The following is a 24,133-nucleotide window of genomic DNA, read 5'->3' on the forward strand; positions in this document are numbered from 1 at the left end:
CGAACACCCGGTGCCTGCCACCACTGATTGACGTCGAACCGGCCAGCCTCGTCGAACAAGAGAAAAAAACGAAGGAAGACAAACCTGAGAGACACGACTTCTCAAAATGAGCACCTTCTTCCAAAGGGCTCAAGTTCTGACCTACAAGGCCCGAACATGGGCCGCCCTTACCGAGGATGTGCAGCACAAGTGATTGATTGATAGATTGTGTGGTTTAACGCGCCGACGCAACGCAGGCGATGAGACGCGCCGTAGTGGAGGGCTCCGGATTAATTTTGACCACCTGGGGATCTTTAACGTGCGCCGAAATCTCGTACACACGGGCGTTTTCGCTTTTCGCCTCCATCAGAAAAGCAGCCGCCGCGGCCGGGAGCCGAACCGGCGACTTCGTGCTCAGTGCAGCACAAGTGGCGCTCCTACGTTATAACCCAGAAAGACGCAACGGCTCCGCCGCTCTCATCGACCCGTCGTACCCCTGCCCGTACTGAAAGGTCTCCAGTCAAGCAGGACACTCGACACCTCCTGTGGGACTGTGGGGGCCTCTGTGAACTCTGAGCCCGACAGGCTCAACAGGTACCCATCATACGAAGAGTGTACGACGCCCACGAATCCTAGTCATGCCAAGGAGAGATTGCTCTCCCTGTGGGAGTCCGTCAGAGTCAGGCGTAACCCGAATTCGGGCCTAGGAGCCCTGCACCCCCTTCCAACCCCCCTCCCCCCCCCGCTCTTTGTCAGGCCACCCCTTTTCTCAAGATTTATACATACATACCACCCCACATTCCATACTCATGGGAAAGCTGGGCCGCTCCTCTGCCAGATCTTCGCCCGATCATTTGGCCTCGCCTCACCCGGCACATTGCCCACGTGCGGGGCCCTGACTCCTGCGGAGTACCCGTCTGAGCGCATTCCCAGGGCACCAGAACCCCATTTTCGGCAGCCTGGACATGGGCCGCTACAATCAGTTTGATCTACCTCTAAATATTATCTCTCTCTCTCTCTCAAGCTGCCTGGCCAAGATTCTTGGCGGGTAGTCGCACAAACTTTTCGCCTCCTCTCGCAACATCAGCCCCAACGAAACGTCGCACTCGCCTGGACCCCCCCCCCCCCCTCCGCCCCACTATATGTTGACGGCCAATAATTTTACCCATCAGCAAGCCTGCACACTCTCCTTCCAGGCCCCAGAAGAACAAGTGGAGTCCGCATCATTGGTCACATTTCAGGAAATTGCACAGTACTAGCAACTCAACAGACTATATTTCCAACCTCACTTTCAAGCTGTCCAAATCAGACGAAACGACTGTCAGATCCAAATGAATACATTTGTCCACCCAATTCACCTTTAATTTCCTGCCCAATGCGCACTTTCTACTCTAAGCTTGGTACACTTGCTCACATTTTATTAGTGTGTGCACATAACCCCGACCTACCATCCTTTCGTTCCCCCTCCCCGCCTCTGAGCTGTGGGAGAACCAGATTACCAGAGACCACCTGGACACAAAGCAACTTATGGCATCTAGGGCATCGGTCACCCAGTTATCACGTGGATTCTTGGACTAGGGAACCACTCTACAACTCGAAACGGAATAGCACTTCAAGAGCATTTAGCTGCGCTTGCCAAATGCGAGTAGCCCGCCTTCAGCACTCGCACAAATCGTACACGTGTGCCTCAGACAGCTGTCCCTTTTCTCAAGATTCCCCGATTTGAGAAGCCCTACGCATTTAAGCTTTGCAAGCCACACCACAAAACAATGGGCAGGGCCATTCACAAGTACATCTCGCAAGCCATCAGTGGCAGCACTGCTTCACTACCCCGCTCACTCTGCCAGCCACCAAACTCCACATTTTGGCTGACAAATGTTTCGCCACAGGCAGTGCTGTTTGTTGAAGCAACACAGTGCCCTGCAACAGGCACCCAGCCCTCAACTTTCCTTCCCATTGCATGACACAGAAGGCCCTCGCTCTTGCTGTCCAGCAAATGCCGTCTCCTGTGGATCCAAGGGAGCAGCACAAAGAAAAGACCTATGCTTCCAACATGGCGACATTTTCCAGCAGGTGGCAATCCACAATAGGTTATCTACAATACCTGGAGAAGCAGTCAAATACCCTGTTATTGACGACCCACCCCTCTCCCCATTGACAGCTACCCGATGACAATTTTCAACAGGAAAACATGGAAAATTATCAGCAGCAAGACACCACTACAAAGGTGCATACAATATACAGACGATATTTTATTAAATACCCAAAGAAGAATGCAGCCTCATATAACTATATAAAAAAGACATGCATACAAAAAAGCACAAGGATGCTGGGCACCATACAACAGAAAACAATGAACCTGCAGCTGTTTTAAGGCTTACACATTTCTTGTGCTTTTCAATTTGAATTAAATTAAAACACTGCACCAGCACACTTGCTTTCTCTTGCAGCTGCACTCAAGGATGCAATGCATTTAATTTCCTGATTTTGTACAAAGCCTGCAAAGTGAGGATTCCAAGGTTAACACCTGCAAGCATCAACCACAGACTATGGACGGATTTCATCAATCCCGTCCATCCCTCATGGCCTGAGTGGTGATGACTGCAGACACGACAAACGACACATGATAACGTTACTGAAGTCGCTTTCTTTTTACAAAGTTTTCAAGACGGGGTAGAGAAAAAAATTTCAAGAAAAGAAGAGGGGAATGAGAGAGAAAAAAAAAGAAAAGAAAAGAAAGAAGAAACACAAGCGCCGATGCATCGTCTTGACAACCACCTCGAAGCACAGCTCGCCTATACTTTCATCAGTCTTGCACAATTGTTCTTGCTAGCTCCTCTTCTTGCTTGGCAATGTCACTGGAGCCTTTCTTCCCTTCAATTTTCTACCTCATTCACTTCTGAACACAGTACACACACTCAAACCCCCTCATGATTGGATTGAGTCCATCGGTTGTTGTCGTATTCCTCTGCCGTGTGTCAGTCCGTCTTCGTTTTGTTTTGCCTAAGTTACTCTTACACTTGATATCTAGCCCTCGCAGTGGAGCCTTGTTTGGACTGGGTGTCAGCATGGGCCTGCAGTGGGCAAGGAAACAAGGAATGAGCAAATGGCTATGCTTGGCACACAATTAAAATAGAACAGCCTTCAGTAGCCACGACAGTTTCTCAAGTGAAATGTGAAATTTATGCAAACAAAAGTGTTTCAAGGCCTAGGGTTAGTAGTGTTTACAGGCAAAGTGTTCCTTGCAGCCAGGAAAAGTGGCGCGTTCTCTGCAAAACAATCTATTTCTGACTGACACATTAGTATATTCCACAAGCATAATTAACAATTTCTGTGCATGCTCAATAATGTAGCAGGGCGAGAATTTCTCCCCTCTCAAGGATGTCAGACCCCATAAAGGGCATCCGAACTGTTCGTTCTTTATGGGAGTGATCACACCTGAAGGGACTACTACGAAAATTAAATACTGCACAGTGCCTACGTCGCAGGCTGAGCCAACCTACATAACGAAATGTCGTGTTCCTCATATGCACAGACGGGTTTAGTGGCAAATTGAAACTGAGGGACACCTGCAGACATGCTGCCCATTTAAAAAGATAAGCAAGTGTACTAGCTGAAGTCTGTACTTGTGGCTGCAAAGTACAGCTAAACCTCTGTGCTTTGCTACTTAGCAGAGGTCTAGAGCCTTTATTTGTAATGCACAGAATAGTGACAATGCAGTGGCCTGCAACCTTGGCGTCCCAGATTTTAATTTGACCAGTACCATCGTTATATCGACATTGTTCCCATCCAGGTCATACAGGTTTTACATGCTAGCAATCCATTGAATTTACAGTATGCAGTTTTTCTCGCCCTTTAACTCTTTGTGGTCAGAAACTTTTATCCACTTACTGTCTGTCCTGGTCCGAAACTATTTCGCCAGTTTCTGGCGCCGCGAAAAGAAACGCTAACCGTGGAAGAAAAACTCCCAGGATATTATTTCTTTTCGTGTGTCAACAGAAGTACTGTCTCCACCGTCATGGTCTTCGTCCCTCGCTTCTGTCGAATCACTGCCATCACTATCTGATGGAGGTAAGTAATTCTCTTCCTCACTAAAGTCACCATCGCTTTCGCTAAATGCACCACCTCTTGTTAAACGCATGCGGTGAGAAAGCGGCCATGTTTCTCAGCAAACAGCATGCAAATGAGAATGCCCTGGGATCCAGAAGGTCCGTGCTGAACATTGTGCTGCACCCAAGTGCGAAATGAAGTAAACAACAAACAAAATTCACTTATCCCTCAAGTGATGGCACATCACGTATACAAAAATGCGAGCACATTGCAGCGAGAAAAACTGCGAAATTTAACCTTGAACACCCAAGTCAGGCAGCATCCAACAACAGACTGCTATGGCTGTGTTGCATTATTGGGCAAGGCCCCATAACGGACCACAAAGGGTTAAAGCCAAAGCACTTTTATCTGACGAGACCTAACATGTACAAAAATTTATGGTGGAGTCTGCATTGCTCCCTCAGGCTAGATATTTTTATATTAAGCTATAGCGTGTTGTCAATACCAGAGAACATTACTATAATGCTATTATAAACTAATACTTTTAGACAACTTGAAATGGCCCCTACTTTGTATTTAAACGAGAAGAATAAATTTTTTTTGCCAAAATCTGACTTTGTTGGGTTAGACATACCCAGAAAACAATGTTTTCTAGTTATTGCTTTCATCCCTGTGACAATCTGGAAAGCACACACCTTACCTTACGAGTCACCCTGCAATTGAAAGCTAAAACTCATTTGCCCCTTGTGCGGTTGCTCATGAGCACCTGCAGGCACTGAAGAATTCAAATTCTGTTAAAGTGCACGAAGAACAAAGGCTAGATACTGTTAACACCCGTCAGTTGGCCTTGGTTCACAGAACTCCACTGTTGTAACCGGAAAGCATGTACTTGGCCGCATTTTCAGATTACAGTTGTACAGTCAACGAGCTACAATTTTACTGAACGCCGCACAGCACGCCTATGTTTTACATTATTGGAAAGAACCTGATACACTAGAAAAGGACCAGAACAGGGAGCTCGAAAACCACAGGATACAAAATGGGTTCAGAAGACAGAGCAACGCATTAAAGAATGCTGCAACATGAGGAACAAGCAGTCGACACAGATTAAAGTGCAACACTCTGGTAGTTAAGAGATGGGATTTGGAAGCTTGCATTAGCATTAGATCACATGCAATTTCCAACTTCCTGCATGATTTCTGTCTGAATGGTCGCACTTCACCCATCTTTATGTGAAGAGCAGAAATAGTCTAGTACTCTCTACTCGTACAATTGACTCAAAGGGCAGTTTCACGGACAGTGATGGAAGTGACATTTCATATTATGGAGCAGGTCTCTGAGCAGAAAGAAATGCTAGTCTCAGCATGTATAGCAGCTTTCAGAGCAGACGCAAAAAAAAAGTAAAATGTTAATGAGCCACTTAGGTGCAGACATGATGCAATCCAAGAAGGTTAGTAGTAAATACAGTAGACTCGCAGTAATTCGAACTTTTAGAAGCAAACAACAAATTTTTCAATGTTTTCAATGTATTTTCAAGCCGCTAATTCAAACTGCTCCATTGCATGAATTTGGTTCATTCGTACTTTTTGTTTGTCCTTGCCAAAAATTATCTGCTGAATTTGCCACTAAGGTGCATATCTGCATCTTTTCAGCTCACTGCTGGGATCCACAAGTTCTTGATCAGTGCCGAAAACTCTTGCAATAAACTAGTTGCCCTTGTTGGCATCGAAAACTTTGTTTTGAACTCGCATGCAAAGGCAAACCAGTCACCCACTCACAATTTCTTTTTTTTCAAAGCATGAATAGCACTTCAGTATTGTGCGTGAATATTGTATTAAACATATGAAGGTTTCATTACAACACAAGTTGGCATGTTGCCCCGAGTCATATTTATGAGAACTGATAATTCAAACAAAATCCTGGGGTCCCTTTTGAGTTTGAATTATCGCGAGACTACTGAACTACGAAACATACTAAATAAGTAAAAGAAGTCTAAGCCCCTTATACCACACACACGGATGCAAAAGTGACAGGACAGGTGGTAAAGTATGAATTACTGAGGCAATCGATGAGCTTTCAAATGCAACAGCCGACGTGCAAGACAGGTAAGGTTGGAGCAAGAAATTTACCCAGTCACCGCTAAAATGCAACTAGCAACTGATTTTGTATAAAAAGGGGATCAATTGAATACACTGTTAAGAGGGGACGCTGGTCTTAAAACAACTTCTTTTAATTTTCAAGTTAACTTTGTGAAATTTGTCCGCCTTGCTTCTTTTTCCCCACTGATTTCGAATATGCCATTATTTTTCCAGTTGGTCATTTAGTTCCCCAGACAACTAGAGATAATTAGCCATTTTTGGTCAAACAATAGACAAAGCAGTATTGGTCACAAAACTATAATCTTGATATTTTCCAATACTGTGAACCCTGGCGAATACAAAAATCGAAGCAGTTTTTTGATGCATCGCTTGGAACTTATTTTACAGCTCATTAAACTTCGGTGGCACCAGTGGCAAGGAACCATTTTGAGTGCCCATTTCAAACACTTTAAGTTTAATGAGCTGTAAAATGCAAGGCAACAGTCTGAAGCGAAAAACCCAAGCACTATGTCCTACAACAAGTATATAAAAACGATTGTTATGCCATGCCAGTAGATATATAACACATATGCAGAGGCGTCACTGCATAGTGGACAGTGTCCACTGTTAGGTGAACAGCACCAGCCCATGCATGAGGAAAGAACAAAGGGGGATGTTACTGGCTCGTTAATTTAGACCCGCAAAATTTCTAAGCAGGCAAAATCGGCACATTAGAGCAACAAAACAGGCTTTTGGAGCATGCAGATGTTTGGCTTGAAGCAGCAGCAGTCACACATAGGAAAACCCATAGGAATGCCAAATTAGTTTTCTGAAGCAGAAATAAACCTGTTTATATTGTTGCTTACACTTGCATAACCCATTATGCAACACCTGAGATTGCAAATTTAGTCGCGTCTCTGGGCTAATTGCTGTATGAACATCTACAAGCTTAAAAGGGTCGCAAAGAGAAAATGCATTTGCCTTGTCTTTGATTTTAATCTGAATAAACAGCCTTCTAAGAGCATAAATCCAAACTAGTTTCATAATTCATTGTGTCTGCAATTTAGGAGACGCCTCTGAAATGCTCCTTTTGAGGCACATCACAAGTGACCGTGCGTATCATCGGTCGGCAGCACAACTAGCAGCGACGTCATTTTAAGAACGTTCGCGAGTTGATCGCTCTTTGTGTACATTTTGTAAAGGTGTAAACCCAACATTCAGGGGTGGAACACGGTACATAGCTTTGGGAGAAGTTCTGGGAGCAGGCAAAATAGCCTTTTGTAGTAAGTAGGGCTGGGAGCCGCCAGAAAGGCTATTTGGAAGAGGGCTGGCACAGCAGCCTGTGCCAGCCCCCTGCCAATTAGGTTTGATCCATGTATCTACTATATCAGGCATTCCCTTGCCATCTGGCTGCCTGGCACACATAGGCGATTCCTTGAGGACTGAAGAGTCGCCTACACATGCACGAGTAATGCAAAAGGTTGGCCACTACAGCACAAATGATTTCCACCTAGAGTACCATTCGACACCCAGTGGCAAACTCTTCTGACACTAGCCTGTTTGAGATTAGCCAAAATAAAGGGATTCAGCAAAAAAGAACACCCACCTGATACGGGACAATGTTCCGGGGATGCATGTTTAGCCGTTCCTTCAGAGTTTTCCTGCATGTTAAAATAAAAGAACACCTCTAAGTTTCTAAGCAGCACTGTGGAGGGTTTGCAGAGAGGTTGCACATTGGATGCCACCTACGCTGTAAAAAATATGAACCCCACAAAATGATGCCCCCATACACATACCTAAAAAACTATACCCTTCTAGTTTGCTAAAAATACCTACAGCATGCTTAAGTATACTGCATAAGAGTTTGAAGAGGAGTTGAAAGATCCATGGGTGGGTCCCTTCTCTTGCAAACCTGAGGCTCAGTACATTGCGCATGCCCTGCGTCTCTCACATGTCCCTCGTACACCATGCCAATCGTGCTTCCCCCCGTCTCAGCGGCCCCGTTTGCTCACTCCAGCAGCGGTGCCAACTGCCTGTCGCTCTTTTCGCTGTCCACCAGAATCGGAAGTTTGGCACCGTCATTACCATGCCTTTCTTTTCTGCCCCCCGCACTGGCTGCCGACTCAATTCTATTCAAAATTCAAATGTGGCAGTTTAATGAGCCAAAGCTACACCTGGGCTACGACATCTCGGCACTCGGGCATTTTCGCTTTTCCCCAAACTCGATTCTACGTGTACAAGTGGTGGCACGAGTAACGAGAACCTTCACGACGGCGTGCAAATGAACCGGCGCGTCAGCAGAGGCAAGTGGCGAGCCGCGCTTTGGATTGTCTACCTGGCAACGTTGCCAGTGTTACAAAGGCAGCTTTCTCAAAAGCTCTCTCTCCATGCACCCTCCACCCTCTCATTCCGGGCTCTTCTGTTGCTGGCTGTATTGATTATTCGAAGCGAACATTATCCGGTCATGCCCTATTTATCGCTCATGCTATAAAATGCACAGCAATCCCCATTCTGTCTGCAGCTCATGGGCTTCGATAAGTGAAGTAAGAATCTGATGCAGCTATTGCTTACATTCTAAGACCCACCTTCAAGCAAATTATACTGCACTTGGCCTGTCTCCATATAACCACTAGTGCTATAGCCTTGCACGACAACTCGCCTGTTATGATGACAAGACCACAGTCCTATCAACATTTCGTTAAACTAGCATGGAGATACACTAAAGTGCACTTTGAAAAGTTATTTCATGCCTGCGTAATCATTTTGCTCCGATCACGACTATAGCACCCTGGTCATTGTGCTCGTATTGCACAAACAAAACACTGCCTTCACTGCAACATTTTCACACAAAGGGGAGGGAGGGAGGGAGAGAGAAATAGCAAACTGGTTTGCATGCTAAGTTTTATCCAGGAATGCAGAATTTAGCTTGCCTTGCTCTTTGCAAACCACTAAATGCATTCAAAATTTCGAACTCTCGAAAATGTTATTTCCACATCACTGCAACATACAAAATATGACAGCTGAAATACGCCAGCGCAAACGACCATAGAAAATCGTAGATTTTAAAACTGGGATTGAGGAGAGCGAGGCCTTACAGCCACGCTGAAGTGACGTTCCAGCCAGCCGAGTCGGCGAGCGAGTGGCTGCACAGGGCCGCCCAGCTGGAGCGAACTTGCGCGCAACGCTCCGCCTTCGCCGCAGCCGTAGGATAATTGTGCCCAGCAGAGCTCAACCAGCTCTCCTGGCTGGCCGTAATGCCACTTCCGCTTTACAGCTGTTTGCGTGATCCACCAGCAGGTGCAGCATCACTTGCGACAGAGCTGTTTTAAAAATTTCTCAATGCATCTCCCACCCAGTGAGATGCATTGTTAATTGTTCCAGTGGCTTTGGTGGTACGTACTGCACGTTCAAAGTAAATTTGGCTGAGGTGAAATTTGAGTGCAGTTGGCCTTTAATCATTTATGCAAAAATAGTGAGAAATTAAATTATTATGATGTCTGTTTTTTTAGTGGTTGATTGATTGCAGGGTTTAAGGCACCAATGCAATGAAGGCGATGAGGCGCGTCGTAGAGGAGGGCTCCGGATTAATTTTGACCACCTGTGGATCTTTAATGTGCGCCAAAATCTCGTACACACGGGCGTTTTTGCTTTTCACCTCTATCAGCTGCAGCCGGGAACTGAACCCGCGACCTCGTGCTCAAGCAGCAGAAGGCCTTAGCTACTGAGCCACAGCAGCGGGTCAGTTTTTTTAGTGCTAAGTGCACACTAAACCGATTTAGTGTGCCCCTTTTGTGTGCACAAAATTTGTGCATAGTTAAATTCCCACTTTCCGGCAGAGAAAGCATTTCATAGAATTCCTTTGGCAGTGGCAGTTCTAAAGCACTTGATACAGAGTGCAGCTCTATCTTCAACTCTTCATAAATCAACCACGCGTTCTTTTACAGTGAAAAGCATTAAATGTCCCATTACGTGACAATCTGGCATGTGGCATGAGCTAGTGATAGTTCCAAAAATGACAGATGGCGCAAAAAGCAAAAACAGAAATTACTGACCCTATTTTGATGTTGCCGTCAGCACGACGCACATCAGCAGTCCAGACAGCAATCTTGTCAAGTTTGCCTCGAATCTGCACTACAGCACCACACACATCTTCGCTGAACTCGTCAAAGCCCTCTCCAATCAAGCACAGCAGCTGCAATGAGAAAACGAAAGAAAAACATTTCAAGCACTCGCACCTTGTGTCATAAAACTACACTATAAGGACACTAAACAAGTGAGTCGCAACCAGCTTAAAAAAATAAGGCTTTTCGCTGTTGCAAAGCTAGCTTTAGAAATGTAAGGTTATTTCAAACATCTAGCAATGCAAACAAGTGATGAGTAAGTATGTGCCTAAAACTAGCGAGGTAGCAAGCCTGCACCAACTCTTAGCGGCAGTGAAACAACGGCAAGTGCTTTTCAGAAGTGTTGCCCTAAGCAGTCAATAAAACACAAATGGCAGTATCATTAATACACAAGCCTTAGAAAATGCACAGGCACAACTACCACTAAATAAAGGGATAATTGCACCACTGCAACCAAATTCTACATTCATTTTACCTACCAGTGTATTGAGGCTGCCAACAATACATGCACATGGCGTCGTCACAGTCCAAAATAACCTACTGAGGGGTGTTTGTGGGAGATGGCTGGGTCATGCAGGTCCTATCAAATTTTCTGTTTCTTTATTAAGAGGGTTGCACTTAATGAGCCTTACTGGCACCGACAGCAGCCACCCCCCTCAGCTGGTCATTTACAGAGCAGTTTAATCTCCCCAGCTGTCCCAGGCGTTGGTTAGGAGCTTCCGCAGCTACGAAAGTTTGCGCTTAGATGTAGTAAACTTTTGCTCACTGCTTATGCCCGTCCCCTGTGCTGAGTGAAATAAAGCAGCAACATTTTGGAGAAAATTGCACTATGCCGCAACACCGATCCTGACGACTACAGCTCCAGTATGTGCAATGTGGAGTTCTTGCTGTGGGTCAAGCATGCAGACATCAAGTACTACCTCGTGTATGCGGAAGACCTGAACGCATACAAAGCACGGAATTACGTGAATGGTGGATAGGTGAAAGCCTGTGCAAGGGGGTAAGTTAACTGCTGCAGCATAGTTGTTGGCAAGGTAATATGTAAGCTCTATTTGTGCAGCCTTCAAATGAAAACCGCTGACTGCATTAGTTGCAGTAGATTTTTGCCGCAAGTGGCGGCAATCCCCAGCGATTTCAAGTTTTAGCCGACCCACAACAGAGGTAGCAAATGTTTTGCTGTGGCAATTGATCTCTTCCGCACCTCACTGCATAGTTTTGAAGAGTTGCTTGGCGTGATTGAAAGCCAACCATTTGCAGGTGCTAGGGATCAAAATAACACTTGTCTGATAGGCATGCATCTTGCTGGATGTGTAACATCTAACGCGTAACGCAATCACCGAATGAAAAAACAGTTGTGCCCAGGTTAAAGCAAAAGCAGGTGAGGCTTGAAAGTAACATGCTAGCTCACCGTGCAACTGTTTGATTTTTATGAAAGCGTGAATCTAAAGGCCAAGGTTTCACAACACTACCACGAAGCTAAGTTTTTTTTTTTGTCTTACAGGTAAGCTTATCCCAGGCGTTTTATGACAAGGTGCTGGAGCCATGGTGGCTGCTGGTCAAGGGAATAGCTTTTGGTCAATAAACTACTTTTTTACGCCGCTCTTCGTGATGCGAATTTGTTTATCTTGCAGTGGCTGCTTTATTGCCTTCAGAATACAACAGAACTTAATGGCAGCGACATGTTCTTCTCCAGGCTTTTCTAATTTCCTATGGCCGTTGCAGCTCGAAACGACCCAGTTACCATTTTTGATTGCGCTAAAGGTCAAACCAGCACAGCGAAATTTTTGTCCGCGCTACCTGGGAGCACGGCAGCAGTGCAACCCTCATGTACAGCTCATTGTGCACTGGGACAAACCCACCTGAAATTATTTTGCAGAACCAATTGTACTCTTTGGGGAGTGGAAAAAAAAAAACGGTTGAGTCACAAGCTTGCTGGGTGGATTGCACGAAATTTAAAGCTTTGACCACTTTAAAATACAAAGTACACTTAAGTTCTTCTAGATAAAAATTGGCAACAATGTCCAGCCCTGTTCCTCTGCATCTGAAAGAGGTAGAGTTCAATACGTTGCACTGCTGCCTTTCTTAGCATCCATGAATGGATGATGCCGGACAAGCTGATAAGAATGCAAGCAGCATTTTTTTTCCCACCCCACCTTGGTTTCGTGATGCTGAAGGCGTTTGCTATCAGCACAATGTACAAAAAACCTCCGGCGTCGTGGCTCGCTACCTCCAGATGTTCAAAAAGGGAAAGGGCGGTTGCTTATCAGCACAAGGTTCTGGGGGTGGCTCGCCATCTCCCAAGGTGCGCCAAGCAACAGCAGTTGTAGTTATCGCGAGAGTGCAAACGGAACAAGCGGACTACATGGTGCCTATTTTTTTCGTTTGAGTATCAAGTTAGAGGAGAGCAGGGAGCGTGCGCGCTGCGCCAGATCGCTGATTCCATCTTTTTATTTCTTTTTTTCGCGACCCTGAAACGACGACCCAGCTACACGGGTCGATCAGCAGACCCGCCAAAAACCCGCACTATAAACAACAGTGTTTCGGGCAACCAACTGCGTTTTAAGCAGTATGCTTATGCATTGAGTTCTATGGGAGGCAAACTGGTGGCCACAAAAACCCACGTCCTGCACTATAAACGGCTACATTAAACATGGTCTAAACTGTATTGTGCCACTTTTTTTCTAATCTTCACACTAATTTTTGTTTACCTTCGTAGAGCACTTAATTTTGAAAAATGCGCTACACTGCCGGTCTGTCTGGCATTTCACTCTTTTTTTATCAAATAAACTTTAAACTTTCACAATTTGAAGCCAATTCGCTTGCATATTTTGTAGTTAGAGAACATGAAATACGACTATCTTCGCACTACAAAACAGGACAATGGGGGAACCACAGCAAGCGCTGTTCCCGTGGTTCATCGCTTGTCCTGAGGTTCTCCCTTTGTGCTCTCTTTTGCACTGCAAAAATGAACATGACTATCAGTGTGAGTGGTTTGGAAGAAGCTTCTCTGATGGCAATGTAAGAGGACTAGTTGCCGGGAAATATAGAAAATTATCAAAGTAACATCAAGCCGATTAAAATCGCTGAAATTGCTTCGAATAAAGTGGCACTTGAGCGTGACGGAGTTCCGGCTCCTATGTGGGTGATTGATGGTGTGCACACATTAGTCGAACCTTAATCATGAAATTTTGAAGATAGGCCTTTAAAACAGCCAATGAAATTTTGAAGCTGGGCTTTTAAAACGGCCAAAACGGAGCTCGTTTGGAACTAGCTCACACGGATGCCTTAAGGGCCGTCTGTCCTGTGGTCACGCACCTGCGTGGTGGTGCTCCACTGACCGGTATTTCGTCAAACCATTGCCATCTGTGCAGTGCTTTCTAATCTTCACTCCTGTGTTACTGGTAGGCCTACAAATACTCAGTACACAGTGTCCTTGATTGAACGCACAATAAATGCTGTCCGCGATGTTTAAACCTGCCGCCTCTGTCTCTGTGAACAGCGAACTCACTATGGTCAGCTCTCAAACAGCATGTTGGGGGCAGGTGACCATGGAGTGGGAACAACTAGTGCGAATCCCCACAACTTCAAAGGTTGTAACAGAGCAGCAAGCACTACCCAGTGCTTTTTTGCTATTAGCCTTTGCCCAATAATTTTTGAAGCACACCAAAAGACTGAACCAACAGCTGACACCACTGTTTACATTGAATGACCTCACACACATTAGAAGCCACAATCCACTGTGCTTGTAAGCCAGCCTTCAAGGGGAACTAAGGATAAAAATATGTTGGCACATGTTGATGACTACACTGTCCCCCAATACAAATGTATCGCACACACCACCTAACGCAGGAAATGTCCCAGGCCTGAAAATGATTATCGCAGCCCCATACATAGAAAATTTTCTTTTTCCAACAAAAATTTGCGATGTCACAAAACATGAATGGTGAAATAGGATTGGGAGAACTTGCTTGCATTGCTTTTTAAATGTGCAGTAAAGCAAGAATATGTAAATGCAAAATATATGCTACTGGCAAATTCTACTGAATATTGGATTTTTAAAAACCCATATTTTGACTTTTAAACACTGGAAAGCAAGCAGTAAGCACTCTCAGTTTTGATTCACATCAAATGATTTTTGCCTTGGTGTAATAGTTCGGTCGAAAGAGTTGTGTGGGTGACTGCGACAGCCATCATTCCTTCTTACTACCAAACACACAGCGCAGCCACGTGGCATTTGTGGGAGATTATCAGAGGAAGTGATCAAACTGCTTGGAGGCTTTACTGCCTGCTGTCACATTCTCTAAAGTGGTAGCACCATACAGGCTTGGTTTCTAGCTTCTGCCGCCCAAAACTGGTCACCTCTGTGTTCTGCTCTTTAATGTCGCAAAAACCATCAGAGGAAAATGGAAGAAAGGAATGCCCGCTGCGTTTATTTCTGAACAAAGCCCCATTCATTGTTGAAAAGTTCTGAAACATGCTATTTTTCAGTTTTCTTTCAGCACGATTTTTCATGTCCCCTTAGGCGGGGGCTCACAATATCACATTCCTATGGGACTTGCTAATAATTTATGACCCACCGGCTCAAAAACCACCGTGTACGATATGAAAAGTTTTACAAATTCATAGAAGTGTTCCTAACGGCCTAGCTTGCTTCTTTTAGAAATATATCACTTCTTTACTGAGACAAAAAATAAACAATGCCTTTTGGTTAATCTAGTTTTAACTAGATGACACCAGCTGTCTATAGCAAGCGAGAGTTTGGAATTTTTTATTCCACACAAGTGACACCTCTCTAAAATAAGCAAACTAGGCCGCTGTGAACATTGATATGCATTTGTAAAGCTTTTTGTATTAGTGCACGATGGTTTTTAAGTCCACGGGTCATCGAAAATGTTAACAGGTGAGCCCCCTTTAATGTTCACACAATTCCCTTGCTGTGCACGCAAATGCTTCCAGTATTCTTTCCTCTAACGCTTGATATAAGGGGACCCAAAGGACCACTTACAATTTCCAGCCAGTAGTTGTCCAAGTCAGTAGTCCTCTGGCTTTTGTTCAAGTTGAAGAGCCAACGACCCCCTTGCTTGTTACGGCAGTCCTCCCACATGGGTTTGATGCCATACTGCACAACAAGATGAGACAAGAGACAAGCATCGAGACTAAGCCACCGATCCCGCAATGGGCATGCTGAAAAATTAAGAATGCAAGAACGAGCACGGCAAAGTTCTGCTGAAAACCCTTCCTCAGTCCCTGCCAATGGAAGGCTCACCCAAGGTGCAGTGTGACAAGCATTAACGCCAAAACCTCAGCTCTACTACCCGTCCCTGCTTTAAATATCGACTCAAATTAATTTTCTCCTGAAACAACACAGAATGTGCTTCAGGCTTGAAAGGAGGCACAGTGGCATTTTAAACTGCAGAGCTTGAGATAATTCTACGAGATTGCAGGATGAGATAACTTGCCTTTCAATGCTGAACATTAAAAAAAAGGGGAGCTATTGTAATATATTATAGTTCATCATAATACACCAGACATGTTGGTAAAGCGAGGCGGATGGTCACCATTAGGCCTTCGGGAGCTTAAATTTCAAAAATTTCACTTTCATGTTGACAAGTTGGGCAAGTTGGTACACTTTCATCGTAAAAGTAGCGAGGAAAATGGGATGGGAAAAACATTTTTCAGGCTACTTTCACTGGGAAGACATCCATGTTTAAATAATACACAAGCCTGTTCAATACGACCGCTCTTCCAGTTCAGCCTTCCGAGGAAGGGCATGCTGGGAAACGAGACTGCAGTGTGCGTGATCATGTGCAACAAGTCACATAGTACAGACCGACAACAATAATCCAGTTATTGCAGCTGCTCAATTATTTTTTGGCCACTACATTTTCCACAGCTACATTACTGTGGCTTGTTTGCAGCAAACAGTTCATGCCACCATGATTCAGTTCCTGAAGGTTGTGGTGAACCTGCTGCACTTTACCCCGTTTACTAGTTTTGGCAAAGAGAATCAGTTCACTGAATAATGAACTCGTACTTCTAGTGAACTTTAACACAAGACGAAGAAGGAAAAGACGAAACACACGGTAGACTTCAACTTGGTTTATGCAAAAGGGAACAAGAAAACACGCATATATGTACAAGATTCGAAAAACAAAAAACACATGATCCCGTGGAAATGAAAATGTAATCTTTCACTATTTACATTGAAGCCCAAACAACACCTGGTCACATTATCGGACATGATCTTTACCGACACGTGTGCACACCACTTCGTTGATTGCGCATGATCAAGAGACACCCCTTCTCTGCCCAAAAAGTGAATTTGTTTGGTTGGAAGTGCCAAAGATGGTGCACTGACGCAGTTCTCGCCCTCCCTGTCAATCGCAAAAGCCTCGAAGACTTTCCTATCAGTTTGAGAATGAAATCTAATAAACACGACGCTCGTCTGCATGAATTTGGGCGCGCACCCGCACCTATGGCAATGGTCAGCAAGGTGGCCAGCCCCCATCTGTGCACTCACAGCTGCGCAGCGCTCCCTCAACCCATCATTGATGGCACCTGCCGGTTTGACCGTCGTAGCACCGTTTGTAGTCCAGAGGGATCCAGTAAACGACACCCGTCGCGCACTCCACAAACTTTGTTGCATGTTGCATGAAAGGTGAATGAGCCATGCAATGAGCCCCGCTGCGTCACCAAATTGCGATTAACAGGGAGGGCGAGAACTGCGTCAGTGCACCATCTTTGGCACTTGCAACCAAACAAATTCCCTTTTTAGGGAGAGAAGGGGTGTCTCTTGATCATGCGCAATCAACGAGTGGTGTGCACACGTGTCGGTAAAGATCATGTCCGGTAATGTGACCAGGTGTTTGTGCTTCAATGTAAATAGTGATAAGAGAGAGTGCAAAGATTGCGGCGTTTTCATTTCCACGGAATCGTGTGTTTTTTGTTTTTCGAATCATGTACATATATGCGTGTTTTCTTATTCCCTTTTGCATGAACCAAGTTGAAGTCTAGCGTGTGTTTAGTCTTTTCCTTCTTCGCCCTGTGTTAAAGTTTGCTAGAAGTAAGAGTTCATTAGTCAGTAACCAACTCACCCAACTCTCCGCTTTAACACTTCACTGAAGCAAAGTTTGCATTTTATCTACGCAACCTTGATTCCACAAGTGATACTTTAATGCATTACAGTTCATAAGCTTATTACAGGCCAGTATATCCGAAGATGGCTGTCACGTAACCCATATGTCCCACAAAAAAACTTGCTACATACTAAAACCATCAATTGTATGCAAGAGAAGATGACGATGATGGTTGGGTTTTTATGGCGCAAGGCCGACTAAGGGCAAAGAGCGCCGTATGCAAGAGAAGAGATGTTCATCCACCTCTTTCTGCAAATTACAAATAAATAAAAGCAACAGTAGAGGCCAAACTTTCCACACCACATGCCAGCCCAGCAGCTCCTGGCAAACAGCTCAAACCTGTGTTTTAAGCTAGGTAGCTACACTTGGGTTATGGGGAGTGATGCAGCTAAAGGAGACATAATTTCGACCACTGGGGTATCTTTCCCGTGAAGGACACCTCGTGCTGTGGCCGGCAGAAGTGCAGCCGGCCCGTGCAGCCCCCCTGGCGCACCTTGAACAGGGAGTAGTCACATCCCAGAGGCAGCTTGCTGGCCACCTCAATGTGGTTGTAGAGGGCCCAAAAGTCCTCCACAGTGTCAAAAGAGGTGATCTCCAGGAGATTCTCCTCCCAGCTGCGATTTTTGTCATTCTTGTAGAACCAGAGGCTCCATCGGTGCTGCAGTGGATGCTTCACCTGCAGATCACGGGGCCCCTCTGCAGCCGCTGCAGTCTGCTCAGCTGTTCCGGGCTCGCCAGAGTCACTCTGCGCAAACAGAGGGCACGCACCTTCCTCTGAGTGACACGACGCCGAAGTGGCACCCTGCAGGTGCCTCCTGAAGCATTTGCACCTCAGCCAAAAGCCAAACTAATCAGGTCATGCTCAAACGTCTACATTCATTGCAAAAAAACTGATCACCCTTAAAACGGGATTCTATTTGGTTATGTTCAAGGACACCTGTAGCCCCAACCTTGACCTTGTGAAAACGCTGGTCAATATGCCGGAATGAAAAGACCACAAGGTACAAATTGTGATGCCAAATTTGCGTAAGAGACCAGAAAAAGTTCATAATCTTTAGATCGAAACCAAGAAAAGGGCGGGCACTGCGGCCAGGCGAACATGACGCCACGGCCAGCCAAACAAGCAGCACAGAGAAGCCCTTCTGGCCGGGCACTCTGTCAGAAATGTGCGGTGCAATACATGTGTACACCTGAACCCACAGGGAAAAGCAAATGGAATGGAAATCAACTAGTGGTCTTGCAGCCTGATTTGCACTGAATCCTGATACAGGTATACAGGGGCAAAGCCGGAAATATTTAGGCTGGGGTGTTGTACGCTGCCAGCAGAAAAAAACCTCAAAGGAAAAACAGCCTGCATGCAAGCATAATTTAATTTTCTTATTTTGTTTCGGATATTAATACACCAATGCGAACTGTGAACGGCATGGGTGGGGAAAAAAAAGGGGGGGGGGGGGGGGGGGGGGGGGACGAAAGGCAGAACTTGTGACGCTGAAACAGCCCCCCCCCCCCCCCCCCCCCCTCCCCTCCCCCATGCCCTTGGCAGGTGTAGCACCATACAGTACAGAGCTATTTTAAATGCCTATACATGATCTGCCAGGCACTGGACAGAGCTGCTAGTCCCGTTACAATCGGTTTAGTGGCTTAACGTGAAACTTCACTGCAGACTGTACTAGGCTTGAGCAGCTGCAACTAAATTATTGCTATGCAAGCTCCTAGCACTTGTGCCTTCAAAGTGTCATTTTCTGCAACAATGAAGACGCAAGCGGCACTATCTCAGGGTCTTCACTCTTCCTTTTTACCTCTCACATGGCAGGACCACCCGATTGTCAATACCTGTTGAGTTCAATTGCCACACTAACTATAAGTTATGGCTATTTGCATCCTCTGGCAACTACTAGCTTACGCATTCAAAGTGGTTTCATCCACTGAAGTTCTCATTTTCAATATGCATACCTACCAACCTGTTGACTTGGGAATTCGTAAAGGCTGTTTCTAGCGTTCTGTCCAGATGGAATCCAAATGAGAGCTTAGCGTTCCGTCCAGATGGAATAAAAACCAGCCAATCAGACGTTATTTCTTGTCTTGAGAGTTAGTGTAGAGGCATCGCCTCTGCTTGCGGATGTTATATAGTCGCGGGTCCGATTCCCCATGGTTTGTATTTTTTTTTTTTTGTTGTGGCTGTGCCTAGCGTTTTGTAATAGCTATACCCCATGCCCGCTTTACAATTCCCGCGAGGGCAGTTAGTCTCGATTTTTACTGAAACGGCCGAACAACTACCACTCACTGAAGTCAAGGTCGACGTAACCATTGGTAGCGTTACGTCCAATCATCTGTAATTATTGAGAGTGATTAATAATTACCAGTGACTCTGGCTAGTCAGTGAGCGGAAGCGGTTTGGCCGGTTGGGTAAAAATCAAGAAAGACTGCTCTCACTGAAACTTTGTGAACGTGGTGGCTTCGAGTTCTTTCTGTCCGGATTGAGCTGAATTAGTCAATTCCGTATGCACGCGCATGTAATTACGAATAACGATTAATAATTAACAGTGATTGTGGCTAGTCAGAGAGCGAAAGCGGTTTGGCCAGTTCGGTAAAAATAAAGGCTGTTATCGTGAGTTGCATTTCCTCTGCACGGCACTTCAGTGACCAGACAACTCCAAGTCACCACCTTCACAATATTTCAGCGAGAACAGTATTTCTTGATTTTTACCCAACTGGCCAAACCGCTTCTGGTCACTGAGTAGCCAGAGTCACTGGTAATTATTAATCACTGCCAAAGATTACAGATGATCGAACAACTACCGATGGCTACGTCGGCCTTGGCTTCAGTAAGCAGTAGCAGTTCAGCCAGTTGAGTGAAAATCAAGACCACGGGGAATCGAACCCGCGGCTATAATGTCCGCAAACAGCGGTGATGATGCCTCTACACCAAGCCCCAAGACGATAAATGGCGTCTTGGAACGCTAAGCTCTCATTTGGATTCGGTCTGTACAGAAGGTTATTCGCAGCACTTCGTTCCATTAGATGGAACTGTAGCACTTGTCGTTCCTTTGGACGGAACACTAGACACAGCTATTTGTAAAATCCGCGGACAGGGGTTTAAAAGGATTTAAACATGTATTTTATTCTCACGCTTTCACAACCATACGTGAAAACAGACTAGAAGAGTAATGAGTAACAACTCCATTGGGCAGGAGAAGCAAATTCTGACGTACGATTTCAACGATCTGTAGCACTGTCGCTGTCGTACTACATCGAACACGGAAGTCCTAACTGGCCCCCAAACAACATGCTATAAACAGGCTTGCAGAGGTAGCAGCAAGTTCTGGATGTCGATGTGAAGCCCACCCTAAGAAGACTACAGAAATTGCCGCTTCTGCAGATAGTGATAATAAATTTTAGGGACCTTAGATAACAAGAGTATGCACTGCCTTCTTGTGGCGGCTCAAGGTACCACAGTGTCATTTTAATAGATGTTCCCTTTTTAAAAAAAAAAAAATTCGTAAAATCGTAAGACGGGTCAAAATTCATACATTTTATGGAAAATTCGGAAGAGTTGGCAGGTATGAATATGCGAGGTGGAAGTACCCTAAAACAAAAATCCACCCCAACTGAAGACCGGCGCGACGTGAAAACATTCTCTGGGCCCATTGTGATATCTGTCATTCAGTTGCATACATAGTTGACTTCGAAGGTACCAGCAACTTATATACATCAACAGGCTCTGCTTGTACTAGATGCCATCAACAACAACGATCATGAACATTCTGACCATGTTCGTGCTCCTTGGACAATCTATAGCTTCTGCCCACAATTAAGAACAAAGGAACGACAAAGTATGCTACAGTGAATCGCAAAGTTTACAGTAAACATGTTCACTCTTCACTGATGTTTTTTTCACTTGACCAGAGGAGTAGTCTTTTTATTGAGCATATTCTTTTGACATGATTACCTAGAGCAACTTTATAGGGATGTGCACACCTTAGGTCCTCCCCTTTAATAACCAAATATGCCAGTGCGCATTACATCCTTCCAGTGAAACGAACACCACTTTTTCATTCCCTCTTACCCCATTTACACTGTAGCCAAAAATGTTTGAGCTCACTACTGCTATGAAATGAAAAGACAACATGTAATGTCACTTTTACTTATCCAGATGTAGAAAAATATCGAAAAACACATTTCGTTCCAACGTAATGCTTACCAGTGGCATATTATTCTGAAACACGAAGAGCCAAGCAAACACTGTTAGCAAGGGTTGAAAGCGGGAACAGACAATTTCACCCTCACACTGAATGTACACAATGGTGCACAACAGTGCAAAGAGGATACTATACTCTGGTACACCCAACTCAAGAATGGCAACCGATCCTGCAGTGTATCACTCCACCAAAGCGATGGGCCAGGATGTCAACATGCATATGCGTTTTAAAAGGAGACCGCTTAATGTGAGACATTGTCTGCCTTTCTCATGTAGTCTGTCATCGCTGCAGTAGTTAATAAGCGAATTAAAGCTGAGAAATCACGGAAACGACTCGTGTCCTGTTGAAAATACTAGCAGCAACGCACTCTCTTCACCACGTGGCGGAAACGCTGGTCGCGGTGATGAGGCGCAGGGGCAACTTCTGTTGTTCTTGCAATGTACTCGAGTATATTAAGCCTTATTGTGAATCCTAGTTAGTTGGATTCACAAGCCTGCCATGCCATGCAATCTGACAGAATAAGTAAAGGAGTACATAAGCAAACAGTCCACACACCAATGAAGGTGGTTTCATCTGACAGCTTGCCAGTCTTGCAATTTCACCGCTTTAAACGAAAAACGGATTTGAAAATTTGCAGCAGTATTTTACGTTCCTTGAAGCCTGTACTATATTGCTTTATCTTCAGATTTTACATATGTGGCCACAATTCTGCACAAGGTGTCATAGTGGCACTGATCCTGGCCAGATGCTGAAGTGGGAGCAATTCACTTGCTACCGGCATTCCTTGCAGCTTGCCTTCGTATACAATCATTTTCAGAAAGCCTTTAAAGTAAAAAAATTATACTGAGAAAGGAAACGTTTCACGCAAATAACGAATGAACGAGACAAATTATGGTACCATATGTCCCATCATATGCGATGTGTACGCCATGTGAAATTTCCCGAGGGTCTGAGTACTCAAAATTCTATCAGTTAAAGTCACCTGACCTAGGTTTTTCAGTTTCCCACTGCTCAAAAAGAAAAAAAAACGCCGTCCACCAGAACTGGCTTTGCGTCCGCGGTAACAGGAACACATTTCGCACGAAAAACAAAAGAGTTCAAGCAGAATCACCGAGACTTAGCAGGCAAGTTAGTCCCTGTAGAACTGCCAGTACCCAAATCTAAGCTATGTTGAATTTCGGAAGCCCACAAATAGTGTTTGCTTTGAATCGATAACCTCCGCCAAGTTGCCTACGTGTAGTTTGAGAAAAATCATTTTTCCTCCAAATAAGCTGCATACCGAAATTCACAGCGACAACTCAACGTTGGGAAGCCCAGTACGAGAGGCGCGATTTCTACTTAAAGCGTTTAACGCTTTGCAAAAAAAAAAAAAAAAATATTTGACCCCATTCCATACCACATTCACGGCGTTTAGTCGCTACTCCATCGCAGCGGCCACCTCTAAGCTAGGAAACAGCGAGCCCCACAGCGCCGGGTTCAGTGCCGTGCCACAAACAAGAGAAATGTCTGCCTCGCGATGAGGAAGAATGAATGAACCAGCCAGCGAACGCGCACCGGCAAATCGACAGGGCTGAAAAACTTTCCGTCAAAGGAGAAGGTTCTGGAAAGTTACAAGTAATACTTGAAAGAGACGGGAATCGAAACAGGCGACGAGGCAGCACTGCCACTACGAACGGTGTGGCCCATATCGGCCACAGTACGGCGAAACGCTGGCAGTCAAAAGGAAATGGTCACGCTTTGACGCAGCGCCATGAACTGGCGTTACGCAAGACGCGACACCCCGGCACCAGCACACCACTTAAAGTATGTAAAAGCGAACAAATTCTACGTTGCCGCGAGGCAAACCTTGAACAAACCAAGAAAAGAGAGGTAGCGGCGAACGTACGCAAACAGCTTCCACATGGCGCTCTCACCCAAGTTGGACATGCGACACGTTCGCGGGTCATGCGTCCGAGTACGGCAATATTTACGGCTCAGTCAAAATTTCTCTAGTGGCGACAGGAAAATAAAGCCACAGATGTATTATTGACGCGTCTAGGGCACGCGCTAGGAAACATTTGAGCCCTCACACGGCTAAGTCAACGCTGAAGTCAACGAAAGAGTGTCCGAACAGCTAGGGCGGCTAAGCCTACCGGCGAAGCTAAGACCGAAAAGCCGAAAATCAGAAAGAATTGACAAGACGCCGTCTGCGCCGAACGCAGGGTCTAGGGGTTAAAAACGCGGACTTCCGCTTTCCAACATGATCTCACAGCACGACATGCTAAAACAACAATCAGAAAATGAGGTTGACATACCTCGGAATATTTGTCTTCAGCCGCCATGTTCAGAAAATTTTCAGTATTCCGTGGCTCCGCCTGGTGTAAGAGCACGCGACACGCGACTGGCACGCGGTGACGTGCGCTCGTGGCTGGACGCGGCCACCACGCGGCGTGCGCCCAGCTTCGTCTTTTTCTTTTCACTGTACTCGCTTGATGCCTTGTTGATTTTCAACACACTATCTATTTAATAACCTCACTCATAAAGAAACCGTTCATATTTGCTGGGTTGACTGCACGAATTCGGGGAATCCT

At 45.3% G+C, this 24,133-nt stretch overlaps 1 protein-coding gene across 3 annotated transcripts; it reads right to left on the minus strand.

Moving 5' to 3' along the window:
- Nucleotides 1-2,211: 2,211 nt before the first annotated feature.
- On the minus strand, nucleotides 2,212-24,014 carry Eif4e1 (eukaryotic translation initiation factor 4E1). Of its 3 annotated transcripts, none has more exons than XM_077677910.1 (6): nucleotides 23,858-24,014; nucleotides 17,858-18,109; nucleotides 15,234-15,347; nucleotides 10,160-10,299; nucleotides 7,714-7,768; nucleotides 2,212-3,053 (listed from the first exon to the last, which is right to left on the minus strand). In XM_077677910.1, exons 1-6 carry the CDS (start codon nucleotides 23,882-23,884, stop codon nucleotides 2,994-2,996), a joined length of 648 nt encoding a protein of 215 aa, XP_077534036.1. In that variant the 5' UTR covers nucleotides 23,885-24,014; the 3' UTR covers nucleotides 2,212-2,993. The 3 variants fall into 3 exon arrangements, with proteins under 3 accessions (XP_077534036.1, XP_077534029.1, XP_077534044.1); XM_077677903.1 differs by lacking the exon at nucleotides 23,858-24,014 and adding an exon at nucleotides 23,477-23,800; XM_077677918.1 differs by lacking the exon at nucleotides 23,858-24,014 and adding an exon at nucleotides 21,566-21,589.
- Between the last annotated feature and the right edge of the window lie 119 nt (nucleotides 24,015-24,133).

This window comes from Haemaphysalis longicornis, unplaced genomic scaffold, assembly GCF_048455015.1.
Source record: "Haemaphysalis longicornis isolate Haplotype H1 unplaced genomic scaffold, Haemaphysalis longicornis Haplotype H1 scaffold_1, whole genome shotgun sequence".
NCBI lineage: Eukaryota > Metazoa > Arthropoda > Arachnida > Ixodida > Ixodidae > Haemaphysalis > Haemaphysalis longicornis.

Bases quoted from the DNA above. Each gene is read 5' to 3' on its own strand.
- Eif4e1 (XM_077677903.1), bottom strand. From the start codon at position 23,509: ATGACCCGCGAACGTGTCGCATGTCCAACTTGG. The intron at 10,300-15,233 runs GTAAGTGGTCCT...TTCTCATTGCAG, and splicing joins ACAACTACTGGCTGGAAATT to CTGCTGTGCTTGATTGGAGA. The intron at 7,769-10,159 runs GTCAGTAATTTC...TTTAACATGCAG, and splicing joins GACGGCAACATCAAAATAGG to GAAAACTCTGAAGGAACGGC.